This window comes from Rousettus aegyptiacus, unplaced genomic scaffold (genome assembly GCF_014176215.1).
Source record: "Rousettus aegyptiacus isolate mRouAeg1 unplaced genomic scaffold, mRouAeg1.p scaffold_m13_p_7, whole genome shotgun sequence".
Taxonomy (NCBI): Eukaryota; Metazoa; Chordata; class Mammalia; order Chiroptera; family Pteropodidae; genus Rousettus; species Rousettus aegyptiacus.
Genome location: NW_023416310.1, coordinates 73,827,502 through 73,843,745, shown reverse-complemented (window position 1 = coordinate 73,843,745; position 16,244 = coordinate 73,827,502). Strand labels below are relative to the sequence as shown.

The window sequence follows — 16,244 nt, the reverse complement described above, 5'->3', positions numbered from 1 at the left end:
ATGGTCACTCTGGTCGTCTCCCGTTCGCAGGCAAGTACGGGAGTCTGATGGAGACCAAACAAGATTGAACTCATTAGTATTCGCTGAATGCAGTGTGTTTGGCACAAAAAAGAATTTTAAAAAAATCATTCAAAACGCGGAACCCTGGGACAGGCAGAGGAAATAAGATTTCGGATCCTGAGGCATGTTCGCGCTTCCCAGATCCTTGGGGAGAATGAAAAACGGGGTGCGCGCGTCTGGGTGCCGGCCCCGTGCCGTGCATCGTGCGCAGCGTTTTCCCGCGGTGGCCTCGTTTCATCCTTACACCAGTGCGTCACGTAGCTCTTACGATCCCAATCTCCAGGTGAGGAAGCCGAGGCCCAGGAAGCGTCACCAAGGACAGGAGGAGGTGGGGTCGGAACGCAGACGTGGCGTTTCCGGCTGCCACCCTGCTTTTCCTCTTGGGACAGGACGGACCGCCGGAAAAGCGTTCCACCCAAGGCCACACTGACACATACGTAGCTGACCTGACTCCGCTGGGCCTTCGAGGGCAGGCGCGGCTTCTGGGTATTACTGAGAGGTAAATAACCGTGGTGAGCACCTTGACCGAGCCAAGTGGCCGCGGAATCCGCCCTCTCACCCACACCTGCTGGCTGACGAGGGTTCGGAAGGGTTTGGGGTGCCAGAATCCTCCCGCTCCTTCCTGCTGAGGCTTCTTGCCAAGGAGGCCTGTCCATAAGGACGGCCCCAAACGGCAGAGCAGACAGTGCTCAGCTCACCTGGCGGGGCCCTGGCAGCCTCCCCATGAGCAGAGCTGAGCACGAGGCCCAGGATGAAAGGCCTGAGCGAGGCCCCTGCTCCTCATCGTGGCGGGCCCGCCCGCACCCTGGGGAGGGGTCTCCCCCCGCGATTCGAGAAACGAGTACTCGCCACCACCGGAGGGAAGAACGTGAGGCGGGAGGTAGGAGAGAGGGCCCGTCCGCAGTCCCACTTGTCAGGCTTGCCCAGGGACAAGGCAGGTCACGATGCCACGGGAGGGAGACGGGGAGGCTGGAGGGAGCTGGCCCACAGCCTCCCATGTGGGAACGATGACGCCCCGCCCCTCATGCTGACCTCAGACCACGGAGTCGTGCCGGGGTCGCCCAGGGCAGCCCCGGGGACGCGTCACTGGCGGATGCCAGCTCTCGGCGAGTCGCTGTGTGCAGTGCAGGGCCGTGACTTAGCGCAGCGGGAGGGCGCAGGGCGCAGTCAGCGAGGGCACGAGGAGCACGGGGTGAAGCCGGGGGGCCGGGCCTCCCCCGGTGGAGTCGCACAGCACACGCCGGACGCCCCCAGTGGCGAGCTGCGACGACGCGTGTGAGGAAGCACCAGGGAGCGCGGCAGACGCTCAGGGCCCGGGGTGCGGACCGGCCGGCCACGCAGGCTGCGCCTGCCCAGCCCTCGACGCCGTACCCACGTGCCCGGCGCATCCCGGCCTCGGTCACCGCCGTCCTGGCGGTGCGGGCGAGGTATGGCAATCCGCTCTTGCTAGTTTGGGGGGCAGTGGGCGCCCGCCTGACACCCCAGCTCCCAGGCACAGCAGGGCCAGCCTGGCAAGCGGACCTCGCTGAGGGCGGTCGTCTCAGGCCCGTCTGTTCTCTCCGCGGTGAAAACTGCCCCCAGGCGCCTCCCAGGCGTGTGCGGGTACGTGCGTGTGAGTGTGCGTGCACGCGCATGTGTGTGTGAGTGTGTGTGTCCGCGTGTGTGGGTCCGTGCGTATGTCTGTGTGTCTGTTTCTGGCTGTGTATGAGTCTGTGTGCGTGCATGTGTCTGCCTGAGTCTGTGTGTGTATATGTGTGCGTCTGTGTGTCTGTTTCTGGCTGTGTATGAGTCTCTGTGAGTGTGTGTGTATGAGTCTGTACATGTGTGCATGTGTGTGTGCGTGTGTGTGTGTGTGTGTGTGGCGTGGGTGGTGAGGAGATAGCAGGTTGTCGTGCTGTAGGCGACGCTCTTTCTCACCATGGCAGGCGTTACGGAAAGACGTGGAGCTTCTCCAGCTCAGAGTCCCTGCTGGCATGCCCAGCAGTGCCACACGCTGGGACTGGGAGAAGATGATTTCTAATTTTCCAAACCAATTTTGCTGACCCGATTTTTTTTTTTTTATCAACTCTTCTGCCAAGAAAGGGGATTGAGGAATGAAAGTAGCTTAATAGAACAAGCATTTGGGCTGCAGGGCTGGCGTCTCCATGGAGATGGGATGCAGGCTGCATGTAGATGCGGGCGGGCTGGGATGCAGTGGAAGAGCTCTGAGCCCGCGACGAGGCCGCGATGTGTATGGACGGCCCTCCGGGCAGAGGGCATGACCGGCCCTGTCTGGGGTCTGGCTCTGGGCGTGGCTGGAGCAATGGATGTGTGTCCTCCAGAGCTCACTCAGGTGCCCAGGTTGCCAGGCCCCATCCCCGCCCTCAAGACGCACAGTCTGGCGGGGTGGGCTGACGGGTGAAGACCTCATGACAGTGCAGACTGATACATGACCCTGGCCAAGACCACGTGCGTGGGAGTCCCAGAGAGGCCTCATTCACAAGGCGGTGGTCTGGGAAGGCTTCCTGGTGTGTGTGCGCGAGAGAGACACCCTGCCCTCCACGAGGAAGGCAGTGAGAAGGATGTCAGTAGCAGAGAGCCTAGAACTTGCAGGAACTAAGTGTGTGTGTGTGTGCGTTTGTCTGTCTGTGTCTGTGTATGAGAGTGCATGTGTGTGTCTATGTGTCTGTGTGTGTGTGTGCATGCGTGAGTTTGTGCGTGTGAACGCGTGTGAGTGTGTGTGTAGCAATCGATGACGTGGGCCAGGTAAGCAGAGGCCCTGTGATGAGGACAGTGAAGTGCCAAGGCCAGAAAACGTGTTCGGGGCCCAGACAGCCCAGCTTCTAGGTCCCACTCCACGACTGCGGGGCCGGCACAGCCTGACAGTCACCCAGCCCCACAGTCCTCCGTTTGCCACCTGAGAAGCGGGGCTATCAGCAGTCCCCACGTTTCGGGTGGGTCTGGGTAGGACTGGGCGACATCGTCTGTGGGAAGTCAGGGGGTGTCGGTTTCTCGCCTCCTGCCCCCAAAAGCCAAAGGGTTTGGCCTTTGTCTTGATCTAGATCACTACAGGCTCCAAGTCACCCTCACCCAAATCTCTCGGACATGTGTGGCAATGCCAGTTCCTGGGTGCTGCGGCAGACGAGGGGGCCGAGCCTCTGGGTGGAGGGCCTAGGACTCCGCTTCGCGCGATCCCTTTAGATGGTTCTGAGGCTCCGTAAACTCGTGGACCCACTGTGTCAGGACACGTGGGATTTTCAGCCCCACCATGAAATAGAGGAGTAATTTGGGAAGGTCCCTTTGGTGGCCAGCAGGGACAATGGATCGGGGGGGGGGGGGGGGCGCGGCAAGCAGGACAGGCCGAGGAGGAGACAACCCGGGTCAGACATCCTTTTCGGTCCCATCAACATGAGTCACTAGCAGACCCTTTAAATAGCCAGGCCCTCGGGAGCCCAAAGGCTGACGGCACAGCCTCGTCCTTGGGGAGCTGTCCGTCGGTCGGGGAGGACAGGTCACAGCTGATGGCCACACACTGTGACACCCGATGGTCCTCGTGCTCAGGAAATGCCTAAACCAGCTGTTCTGATGCACAGTTACAGACGGCACCAGGGGCGGCAGCGAGGAGCCTTCACTTGTCACTTGTGCCTTTACATGTCACTTTGCTGCCCGCATTACTGGTTGTGCCTGGTGACAGTTTTGTGTAGATTCGTGTGATGACGTGGAGCCCCTGTGCCGATGGTGACGCCGAGGCCTGCCTCGGTTCTGGGGCGGTCCAGGCTAGTGTGTGAGAAGGTTGCAGGTGATCGCAGAAAGCCGGGTGGGCCGCAGGCGGGGGAGATGGGAAGAAGCGGAAGACACGGAGAGCCCTGCAGGGACGGGCGTGGCCGGGAGCGAGTAGCAAGGTGCAGAATGGACCCCAGACGACACCAGAGGCGTGGCGGGTGTTGGCCCTCTTGGATTTCCAGTGTTGCTCTTAGAATCGCGGCGCGTTGTGAACAAAACAAACTCCGGCAGCATAACGTGTGCTTAGGCAGCTGGACCTCAGGCCTGAGCGCGGATCCTCACCCGCCCTTGTCTATGTCACGTGGCTCCATCCGCCCCTGGATGGGCAGGTCGAGGGGACCCAGCCACGGGCCTGGGAGGCCGCACGGCTGCTGGCCGAGCTCGTTGCCGCGGGCCGGGCCCCCCGCGGGGGGTCCGTGTGCCACCACAGCAGCTGGCGTGAGGTGGCCCTCGGCGTCACCCCGTCCTCCAGAGAAGCGAGCTGAGGATTCCAGGGGAGTCGCCCAGGGTCGCACACGAGTCCGTGACAAAGCCGGGCTTTCGGTGTAGACGGCCGGCTCCATGCAGCGGGAGTCGCTGCGGAGAGGGCTGGGGATGCCCTCCAAGGGTGGCCTCGTGGGGGCTTCGGTGCCCTCACACTCTCCGCTCCGGCCCTGTCGTCCGGAACTCGAGCAGCCTCGTCTGTCTCCGGAGGTGCCAGGTGTCACATATGAAAGACGAACGTCTGCGGGGAAGCTGTGTGTCTCCCCACGAGTTTGACCCCCGCAAAGCGAGGGGTTCTCTTGCTTCGATCCCGGGGTTTTGCATTCTTCGTACACAAGGGCGTGTATGGGGCACGCGGCACCAGGTGCTTCGGGGCGCGACGGTCAGCGCCATGCCCCTTCCTGCCCTTCCTGCTGTGGGGGTCCCGACCAGCTCCCCAGCTCGGCCGGCGGTCGGGGGCATTTTGATTTGCATCCCCCTCCCCCCATCTAACGCTGGGGCTTCTGCATCTGTGGTGGTGCGTCCTCCAGGAGTAAGCACCCGGTGTGCCGGGTCCTGCTTTGTTCACTGCGGCGGCCAAACGCGGCTGCAGGACCGGGGCGTATTGCCCGAAAGGCCGGTCAGGGGAGCGGTTAAGACCGAGGGCCTCAGCGTCAGACGTTCCGGAATCTCCGCGACGTCGGGAACGAAGGGGCCGCGGACAGGGGCCCGGCTTTGTCCGCACAGCTGTCAAGCAGGCGTGGCAGCTGGGCCCGGGCGCCAGGCCGCTGGACGCGCGGCGTGGGCGAGTGGGAGGCCGCGCGGCCAGGCCGAGCGCGGCTGACGCCAGGCTGCGGGCACAGCCGCCCTCGCCCCCGCCGCACGCGGCGACCACGCGGGACGCCGGTGAGGGTGGGCTCGCCCCGCCCCGACCTCCGGATCCGCGGGGCGCCGGCAGCGTGGGCAGCGTCCTTCAGGATCTGTCCCCTGCCTTTTATTTTTCCAAAAGTGTTTGCCGAGCTCGCCCTGTGGGGCCCTGCGAGCGCTTGGCTGAGCAGACCCCGCCCTTCTGGGGGCGGGAAGGAGAGAGACCCCTCCCCCAGTGAGGGGACCCTGTCCCACGGCAGACCTGCTGGGCCCCCAGCTGTCACGCAGCCACCTACTGGCCAGGGGCAGTGTCCAGCCTGGCCTGGGGACACCGTGTTGGGAGGTCTTGACCTGCTTCTGAGTCCGCGAAGAGGCCTGGGCCTCTGCCGGTCAGGGCGTGGGCTCCCACGCGGTCCCTAGACTGGGAGGCTCCCTGGGGGGTCTCCCCGCACCCTTTGTCAGGCCGGCCGCCGTTTCCCCGCTCTGCGTCACCTGTGTGAGGTCCGAAGCCGCGCCTCTGTCCGGCCATGTCCCAGCCCCGTGGGCGGGCCTGCCGAGGGGACGCCAGGAGCAGTTTAAGGTCCCTTTGACAGAATCCGCCTGGGCGCTGGGCGTTTTTTAAGCAGAGGTAAAACCCTCGTAACATAGACTTCGCCTCTTCAAAGCGAGCAGTCCCGTGGCATTCCCCGCATTCGCGCTGCCGTGCAGCTGTCACCAGAACATCTCCATCACCCCTAGCGGAAGCTCCGTGCACCTCGGCGGTCACTGCCCGCCCCCCAGCCAGCCCCGGGCAACCGCCAGTCTGCGCTCTGTGCCTGCGGACGGACCCGCTCTGGGAATCTCGCGTGAGAACACCCCTGTGATGTGTGGCCTTCTAGTCTATGCTCGGCTTCGTCCTGTAGCACGCAGGCGTCCTGGTCCACCCACGTGCGGGACGTCTACCGGCACCTCACGCCCTTCCGTGGCTGAGTAAGAGTCTCTTCTATGCATCAGCCACAAGTGACTTATCCAGGGCATCGGGCGGTGACATGTGGCCTGCCTCTACCTTTTGCCTATCGGGAATCGGGAAGTCTGGGCCTTTGACGTTCTCTCCATCTGTACTCCAGACGCCTGCTTCTAGGTCCTCGGCATTGCTTGTCGTTCACGGTTAGGAGCTGGGCTTTCGCTCTGAGCCGCCTGGAGACCATTAGACGCCTTTGAGCGGAGATAGGACGTGGTTTGATGTAGACTTTGACAGGACCTCTCTGAACACACCGGAGGGGTCAAGGAGGCCGCTAGTGGGGAGACTCTTTCGGTGACGGGTGACGATGGCTTGGGCCAGGGTGAACGTGACTAAGGTGGTAAGAAGCCATGGTCAGACTATGGATGTGTCGGGAGGCAGAAATGGTGGCTTCTGCTGGTAGGTTGGATGTAGGATGTGAGAAAAATAGCGTCCAAGGTGACACCAAGATTTGTGGCCTGAGTGACCACAAAGGAAGAATGGATGTTCCCTGGGGTGGGGCAAAAAGCAGGGGAGCAGGTCCGGGGTGGGAGGGGAGCGGGAGTTGGGGTTGAGCGTGTGTCTGAGGCGCCTATGGGACAGCCCAGCAGAGGCGAAGCGAGCTGCCGATAGCCTGAGGCGGAGCTCAGAGCTGGCCTTGGGGTGCTGGGGGTGGACGGCGGAAGAACCAGAAATGCCGGCATCATGGGTTTCGTGGTCACCTCCCCACCACTCGCAGGGTTAACAGGAAAAGTGAATGAATGGAAAACCACGTGTCGGGCCAAGAAGGGGGTTCAGAAAGTATCCGGCAGAAGGGGAAACAGAGGCCCAAAGAGAGCAAGTGGTTTGCTCACGGTCACACTGCGAGTTAGTAACAGGGTGGAGACAGACCAGCTCCGCGGGCCGCGGTGTCCCCTGCTCTTCCTAGCACACCAGGCTACCTGCCAGCTCCGGGCCTCAGGGCTGCACGTGGGGACCGAGGCAGGAAGCAGAGGCTGCGTGACATTGGGTTCTGTGTTCCTCCAGGTCACCATCCTCGTCAGCCTGGCCCTCGCCTTCCTCGCCTGCATCGTGTTCCTGGTGGTTTACAAAGCCTTCACCTACGACCACAGCTGCCCAGAGGGGTTTGTCTATAAGGTAAGGGCCTCCTGGCAGGCGAGTGGCCCCAGGTGGCTGTCAACTTCAACATCTTTCTCCTTTTCCTCAGCATCCTAATTCTGGGTGTGGTGACCTCCCTGTGGACTATTTAAAATGTACTGTGTCTGGCACAGAGTTTTGGGGTTTTCATGACAGACGGGTCCCTAGCAGGGCAGTAGAGTCCCTCTCCCTAGGTGACACTCTCCAGAGTGGCTGGGCTTCAGAGGGGCACAGTGAGGGAGAGTCACCCTCCTTACAGAGGCGCCGTTCCATCTTCGGAGTTTCTGCCTTGGTGGGGGTGCTCCTGGTCTCGTGGCTGGTTCCTTCTCCCAGCAGTGGCCCCGCGAGATGCAGCTGGATGCCCTCCCCCAACTCTCAGTCCGCCTGAGCCCCTTCCCTTGGACAGTAGAAAGGGCCCCATGACCCGGGCATCTCCTGGGTCTGCTGAGCCTGTTTTCTCGCCAGCAAAGTGGGCGAGATATGGCCCGCCCACAGGGCTTTCACGAGGCCTTAGGGAGAGAATTTAAGTAAAATCAGTTCTCAAAGGGCCTTCTAGACAATGGGCTCTCAGCTAATGTTAATTGCAATAGAAATAGAATCTGTTTTGGAGCTGGATAGGGTGACATTGACACTTATAATCACCCTTTACGGAGTGCCTACCAGATGCCACTCCCTGTTAGGCCTTTTCATAACCGACCCCTCAGTGCCCTTCTGAGAAATCGGTGTCACAGCCCCCATTCGACGTCTGAGGAAGTGGAGGTGAGCGCGTTGGGTAAGACGTCACATGACATTCCAAAGCGAGGGCATCAAATACGCAGCGTTCCCCTTTGAAAACGCGTCCTCCGCGTCTGGTCAAGGCGAGGGGCTTCTTCAGCGCGCCGCTGAGGGCAGTGACCCAGGGAAGCAGTCGGGGGTCAGCCGGGTGAAGGGGATCGGGTGAGCCACCACAGCCACACAGTCTGCGAGCACAGCAGGTCAGCCTCGCATTAGCATCAGCGTCAGGTTTATTTCTCTGGCCTAGAGTGAGTGTCACCTTTGACGATGAAGAGGTTGATGAGGCTGGGGATGCCTGCCGAGGTCCTGTCACCTGCTCCCCGGCTGTGGCCCCCGAGGGGTGGCTGTGTCGCGAGGCAGGTTGGAGGCGGTCTGTGGGCTGTCCCTGACTCTGTCCCTCTCTTCCCCAGCACAAGCGCTGTATCCCGGCCTCGCTGGACGCTTACTACTCGTCCCAGGACCCCAGCTCCAGGAGCCGCTTCTACACGGTCATCAGCCACTACAGTGTGGCCAAGCAGAGCACTGCCCGCGCCATCGGGCCGTGGCTGTCGGCGGCCGCCGTCATCCACGAGCCCAAGCCGCCCAAGACCCAGGGCCATTAGAGGCCAACCCGCATTCGGAAGGGGGGCGGAGAGGTGGGGACCCCCGTTGGCTGAGCCAAGCTCCAGTTACAACACTGTACTCGGGGACGTGGGGGCGGGGCGGGGCCGGGGCGGGCGGGGCTCACCCACACTGCCCCTCGCTGGAGTGGGCGGGACGTGGGCCGGCGTGGGCGGGGCTCACCCACACTGCCCCGCGCTGGAGTGGGCGGGGCGTGGGCCGGCGTGGGCGGGGCTCACCCACACTGCCCCGCGCTGGAGTGGTCTGAATTGCTGTTTCCTTTCGTCTTTGGTGTTGTGGATCCGTCCCCGGGTTAGGCTCATGTACAAAGGCATGTTTCGTGTTGATCGTTCCCATGTAAGATATTTTCAAAGCCACTGCTTATTCATTTCTTAGGGAAGATTAAAAACGGAAAATGGAAGAAAGAGAACACAACAACAAAAACATAAAAAGGATTGAACTGGCTGCATCTGGAAGAAGTTGGGGGGGGGCAGTAAGGACCCTCTGGGCTTCTTTGATGAGAAAACGTAGCTTTGGTGTGGGCGTCCCAAGGTCCGGAATGCGTGACGACACAGGGGGGGCCGTTGGGTTGGCCTCTGGTCTGCAGGAGGGGGACACGGGGGGGGGGGAGGGAGGGCCGAGTTGGAGGCGAGGGCTGACGATGACATGGGAAAAGCCCAGGAGGCACACAACCCAAAGTGCAGAGCAGGCGTGCGCTTTGCAAGGTGAGCACAATTTTGAGTGTGAGCTTCGGGGCAAGCGGTGGCAGGGGCCAACTCACGCAGCCCGCGGACGCGGGTGGGGCAGGCTGACACAGAAGCGGGCTGAGTTTCCCTGTCTTTTCCTTGTGTTTCTAGACCTACACGTGGGTGATCCCGGTGTTTAGGAGACGGTGAGTGTAGAAGGGGAGAGAGGCTGCAGGGAGATGGAGGGAGAGGCCAGGAATGTGACATTTGGCCAAGCTATAAGCACGGACCCCCGAGCTCAAAATTGTTGTTTGGGCATTTGTTTCCCCAAAGTGCTATAAATAAGAAAAACAATAAAGGCCGTGAACAGGTGCCTGAGGTGACAGCTCGGGAGACTAGGATAGGCCCACAGAGCCAAGTCATTTTGCCCTCTCCGTTGTATTGACAGGGACATCCTTCCAAACTCCCTGATCTGGTTCTAGAGGTTTCTGACAAGGAAGCAGCCTCCAGCACCTGCCAGGCCTCCCAGCTCTGGCCCCAACAGGCCCAGAACTGGCTATGAGAGTCTGTTGTTTGAGATATGGTACTGTTTCCCCACAAAGCTGTGACAGGACATTTAAAGGGCATTTTTTCCTGGCTTGCTATGTTGCCGAACCCACGGGACCCGACAGCTGGACTAGCACAGCTCATACTGTCCCGCCAAACGCTGCCATCTGACTTCTCCCTCCCGCAAACCCTCCCATCATCTCGAGCCACCTGTAAATTCATTTGTCATCTGAAGCGGAATAACAAACTGTCCCTAGCCGATCCGCTGAGCGCTTTATAATTTTGTGGTGTATTTTTGTCAGTAGGTAGCAGAGGCTGAAGTATTTTTTGGTGTAATTCTTGAACTTTTCTGACAGGAAACAAATAAAGATAGATGTGTCTGAGAGTCATGACCTTCCTTTGCAGCTTTCTTTATCTTCTGCTCAGTGACCTCGGCGAGGGGTCCTCCAGGCCAGGGTGATCTCTGGACGCAGAGTGTCATGTTAGGCTGGGGCTGGAATGAGGCCATGGGGGTGGGGGGAGCTCCATCCTCAGGCAGCTGGGCCTGAAATGATGCGGAGGTCAGAAGGACCAAGAGATGCACCTGGCTATTGGCCTTGCAGCCTGATGGCCTTCACCTGTGAGCACCTGTTGAGGGCCAGGCTATGCTGGGTTCCAGGCATTCACCAGTGAATGTTGGGTCATCGCTGTTCCTGAGTCTGGAGGTGGAGTCAAACCCGGAAACAGACATGCAAAAGAAGGTGGGGAGGCGCTGCAGACAAAATACGATTGGCCGTTGTTAGGCAACAGCTTGAGGAGGAAGATGATGGGCAGTGGGTGGGGTGCTCTTCACAGATTAGCTCAGTTAAGGCTCCTTGGAAGGTGGGGGTTATTGACTCTCATCGGACAGGTGAAGAGACAGGCTTGGAGAGGCAAAGAGGCGCTGCAGGCCTGTGACCCGTGAGCGGGGGGGGGGGGGGGGGGGGGGGGGGGGGGGGGAAGGGGGGGGTTCGAGCCCAGGTGGGGGTGACTCCTTGTCCCCAGATGGCTTCTGTGAGACCCCGAGCACCCCTGTCGAGGCGCAGCTCACCCCTCGGAAAGTCAAGTCACAGCACCGTGAACGTGAGGTAGCTTGTTCCCTCCCGCACTCGGCTCCCGCGGTCACCGTCCAGGACGTGGACGCCGAAACGGCCCCCGCCGGGAGCCGTGGGCCAAGCGCTCGTGGGTGTCAGTCAGTTCATTTACCTTCCCGGCGGCCGGTGGCTCCGCAGTCGACATCAGGTGCCATCGGCATGTCCGCATCATCGCCCCCGCTTGAAGACGAAGAAGCGAAGGCCTGGGGCAGGGCGGCGGCTGGCGACCACCCACGTGGTGAGGAGGCAGCCCAGCTGTGCGGCGCCCGCCTGCACCATCAGGAAGCAGCCCAGCTGTGCACGGGGCCATTCAGCACTGACCGCTCGTCTCCGTGGGCTGCTCGGTGGCTGATAGTCTGTGTTCACGATGCTTCTGAAAATCAGAAGACAGGTCAGGTCGTGTGTGGTGGTGAGGGGATGGGGGGAGGGGCGGGGGGCGGGTCCAGGGCCCACGCTGGGCAGAGAGAGGTGGAGGCTCCCAGCTCATCGCTGCACAGCGGCTGTGACCCGACACACACGGCCCAGCGGGGAGGAGGGCGCGGCCGGCCCTTCGGGGCGCCAGGCCGCTGGGCAGGGCGTGAGGCCGGCCTCCCCACGCCCGCTGAGCCCTGCGCCCCAGCCTCTGCTCACGGCTCGCCGGTCCGATCCCTATGGCCGGCGCTGAGACACCCACTGTACTTTTCAATTACACAGAGTCAACTAAAAATTTAATGAACACATGTTCAAACATTCTGTCACAAATGGATTTGCCACTCCATTGCCTCGAAAACTAAACCCAAGCTATATTTTCCCTGGAATGAACAGGCCGTGGGGTGTGACGGGGAGAGAGACTCTGCGGGGAGGTGCTGCTTTTGGGGGAGACCCAGGGTCGTGAGCTTTTCCCGGAGGGGTCGGCATTTTCTCATCAGAAAGAAAGGTGGCTGCCCCACCGCTCCTCGAGTGGCCACCGAGTGCCAGATAGTTCTAGAAGAGTTTAAGCCAAGGGGGTTTGGTCAGGGAGACGCCGCTCTGGGTTTGGAGGATGAGGTCGCACAGAGCCGGCCGACAGAGAGTCGGGGGCCAGGAAATGTGGTAAAACAGCACCTTGGTTCCTACGAGCTCTGTTGGTGGCTTCTGCACACGTGTTGATCCACGCGCCGGCACTACGTGCAGGGGACGGTGAGTCATCGTGGGTGTCCAGCCGAGGTGTCCCTGGAGGACCCGGCCTCAGACCTGGGTGGGAAGGATTCTGAGGGCCGGAGAGAAGACAGCCCAGAACCCACCTCCCCGGGCCACGGACGTGCGGGGACAGACAGCTCTCCTCACAAACGTCCCTGCGCCATCTTCCCTGTGCCGGGCTGGGCGCAGAGGTCCCATGGGCCCAGGAAGCCGCTGAGGCTCGCTTGGAGTTCGCCGTCCAGGCTGTGGGGGTGGAGAGGGAGGGACAGGGACAACCAGACGGCGGGGGAGAGGCAGTGGTGGCGTCCCTGTAATCCCGGCCCTGATCAGGTCAGGAGATGTTCAGGGACACATACACCCTTCTGGGAAATTGAAAGACCACCCATCAGGATGGGTGACACTCAATTGATGCCCCCACCCCCCACTAGAATGTGCTCTAATTGGACTGAGTAATCACGTGGAAGAAGAAGAAACAAACCCCTAATAATTTTCCTAAGAAGCACATAACACACTATCTCTTAAAACAAACAAACAAACACGAAAAAAAAAAAAAACTGTGCTTCCCAACAGTTGAGAGGAAAGGCTGGTTCCCATGGCAACACCAATGCCATTGTAGATCAAGCTCAGCCCGGCGCAGCGGGGCCTTTATCTGACTGTGTCCTTTTCTCAGAAATGATCTGTTCCTGAGAACCCAAGCCCAGAGTTCATCCGCCGAAGTTGCCCCACAGGGGGCCACCCCTCTCTCTGGATGCCCTCTGCCTCTTTCCTGCCTCCGTCTCTCTTGGTCTGTCCTTGTCTTTGTCTCTGCCTCTCCGTCTCCTTCCGAGGGAATGGGGATCAGAGGCCCTGGCCCGACTTGATGTAATTTCTGTTTCAGTTTGAGGTCCCTGGTGAGCACTGTGCTGGCCCTGTGGGGGGCGGGGCATGTGGCAGGGGGGCACAGGGTCGCTGGGGGAGAGCCGGCCTCCAGCCTCAGCTCCTCCTGGGGCCTTGGCCGTCTCCCAGCCTCCCTCTACGCTTCAGCATCCCCATCTTTAAAACGGGAGTAATAATCAGACCTACTTTGTTTTGCAAGAATTCAACGAATTGATATTTACAGTCTTACCTGTAGCAGGCACTCAACACATTGTAGCTACTGCAACTTGGATCAGTCTCGCTGAGCTTCAGTTTCCTCATTCATAAATTGAAATTGTTTATAAATAATCTCTGCCCCTCCTAGGATTGCTGCGGCTTAAAATAAAGCTCACGGCATCGCCCCTTTCCATCCTGGCTTCCCTTCCCTTGTCACCGCAGACACCCCAACGAAGCCACACGTGTCCCCTTTCCCACTCACCAACAGGTTTTAATGGCTGAATTTCACAATGCGAATATATCATCTTTAATGATAACGTTAAAATATTGCTCTGTGGTCTCTGTCACATTTCCTGAAACAATTTTAATCAAACCATACGCATTAAAAAACAAAAGATAAACCACAGACTTTGTACAGATTTTACCAGCTTCCCACTAAAAACCCTTTTTCTGTCCTAGGGTCTGTTGCAGGACCCACCTGGCACTTAGTTGTCTCCTTCCTGTCCTCCCTTGCCTGTCTCCTCCTTGCCGCTGGGGGAGAGTGCTGGACAGGTAATGTGCAGACTGACCCCCAACCCCTGGGTCACACGGAGGACGTGGAGTTTGGGGAGAATGGCACAGAGCGTCGCATGAGGGCGGGCAGGATATTGACCTGTCTTATTCCCGGTGACGCTAGCTAGCTTTGATGTTACTATGTTTCCCCTTTGTGATTAGTAGAAGTTGGGAGTAGGGTCCTCCGAGCATGCACCAACCCGGTTTCTTCTTAAATGCTCACAGGCTAGCATCGGTGTTCGCCAGTGGGTCTGCCTGCAGCAAATTCTGCCACAGTGTTCCATAGTAATTTTCTATTTCCTCTGTCTGTCTTTTCTACATTTATTCCTTGGAATTCTTTTGTGAGGAGTTGTCCTTTTCCCCCAGTCATTTGCTGATTCAATCATTTATTTATGTTAGCATGGACTCATGGGTATTTATTTATTCTTTGGGTTATAATCAAATGTGATCACTTTTTTTTTTTTTTTTTGCTCAAATTGTTTCAGCTTTTGTTATTGGTGGCCCTTTCAGGTCAGCTCCAATGTTCTTTTGATACTGACCACCTTTTGGGGGGCACTGTCTCATTTTCTGGGACCGCGGGGTGCTCCAGCCTCATCTTTCATTTTCCCTTTCTCGGCCCTGGAACTAACCACGTCGCCAAGGAGCCCTGGCTCCTCTGATTGAGGAGACACCGAGAGCTGTGCATTAGGTGTACTCAGGGCCGCGGGAGTCACGGCTCCCCGGCCTCGCACTGGGCAGAGCTCGGAGACGGCGGGTGCGCCCTGAGCCATCTGCGGACCTCTCTCTCTCCCCCTCTCTCATCGATCTATCTACCATCGTCTATCTATCATGTATGTATGTATGTATCTAGCTATCTAGCTATGTAATCTATCATCTATCTATATCTATCTATCTAGTCTATCATCTATCGTCATCTATCATCTATCTATCTACCTACTTATCTATTATCTATCATCATCATCTTCCTATCTGTCTGTCTATCCATCCATTCATCTATCATCTATTATCTATCTAGTCTATTTAATCTATCTATCAAAAGCAAACAAACATGGAGTTTATTTTGCATTGTCTCCAATGCAAAACCAAAGAGTTTATTCTAGTATTCCCTCTTTGCCTGTTTGTAACTTCTGTCTCTGACAATGGAAAACGTGTCTCTGTTATCTACCATATATTAACTTGTTCATTCATCTCTAGTAGACATATAGAAGTCATTTAGGTACATGCATATGACTTAGTTTATAGTTATTTATACACTCGCCAGACTGTGTGGTAGGTATTATTATTTCTGTTCGTGGACAAAGAAATGGAGTCTCGGATAGGTAAAGTGCTGAGGTTCGAACTGGTCGTGCTGCAGCCCTGAGCAGGGGCCTCTGCACCCTCACGGGGAGTCCATCCAGCCGACCCTCACCTCCCTCCATCCCGTCCCCTCGTGGCCCTCCCCTCCCCTCCCCTCCCCCCTGCAGGTAACAGCATCCCTGATGTATCCATTGGGCTGGCTTTCCCCTTGCAGCTTCAGACAAACACATTTGATTAGGAGGATGTGCTTCTTGAGTCTGACAATTTATTCCCTTCTATGTAAATTGTTCGACTAATTAAAATAGGGGAAAAAAAATTCAGACGAGTGAGCTCTCAAAAGAGGGGATGCCGGAGCTGGCAGCAGGTAGGTGCCATCCAGGGAGTCCTGGGCTTGGAGTCGGGCGGAGCAGGGTCGGGTCCCAACCCCAGCGCCCTCTGCCCGCGGGGACGTCACAGCGCCTCCCCGAGCCCCCCTTTTCTCATCCATGAAGTGAGGGTGCCAATCCCAGCTTCACAGGGTTGCCGGGAAGGCCGTCTGAGAAAGAATCCAAATGTTTGGGGAAATCTAAGATGCTACAGGAGGAGGGGAAAAACGTTCCTTTGCGTTAAATTACAGAAAAAGCCCATGGTGGTCCGTGCATCCTCTCGAGAACTCCAGAGGACGTGGTCACACTGCTGGGACCGCACGGAGTTGCTAGACTCTGCTGCGGGTCGCGATGTGCCCCCCAGAAAAGCTATGCTGATGCATGACTCCCACGACCGCCAAACGCGACCTCACTGGGAAACGGGGTCTTTACTGGGGTCATCAAGTTAAGACGAAGCCATTACACTGCGCCCGAATCCAGAGCAACTCGTGTCCTTCTAAAAAGGACGAGGTGACGGAGCCGCGGCTACACGCCGAAGCGCGCAGGGGCTGCCGGCAGACCTCCAGGCGCTGGCGGGGGCCGTGGAGCCCAGCGTCCCCCGTGCTGGCAGGGGACCAGCCACGCCGGCACCTTGCTCTCGGACCTCGCTCCAGAGCCGTGGGACAATCAATAGGTCTCCACGTCAAGACGCTGAATCTACTGCACCTGTTTCGGCAGCACCCGCGGACGACTACGGACCCCAAAGGCAGCGCTCTGTTCCCAAGCCGCATGCGACGACCGTTCATTGTGTGGTCCACACGGCAAATACGTACGCGCT

At 58.8% G+C, this 16,244-nt stretch overlaps 1 protein-coding gene across 1 annotated transcript in view; it reads left to right on the top strand.

The window, feature by feature from the left end:
- Window positions 1-8,763, top strand: part of NSG2 (neuronal vesicle trafficking associated 2) — a 41,741-nt gene extending 32,978 nt beyond the window's left edge. Inside the window, exons 4-5 of the mRNA XM_016145117.2 lie at window positions 7,157-7,267; window positions 8,452-8,763. Coding sequence (XP_016000603.1) covers window positions 7,157-7,267; window positions 8,452-8,643 — 303 coding nt within the window. The 3' untranslated portion in view covers window positions 8,644-8,763. The remainder of the gene's footprint in view (window positions 1-7,156; window positions 7,268-8,451) is intronic.
- Window positions 8,764-16,244: the final 7,481 nt, after the last annotated feature.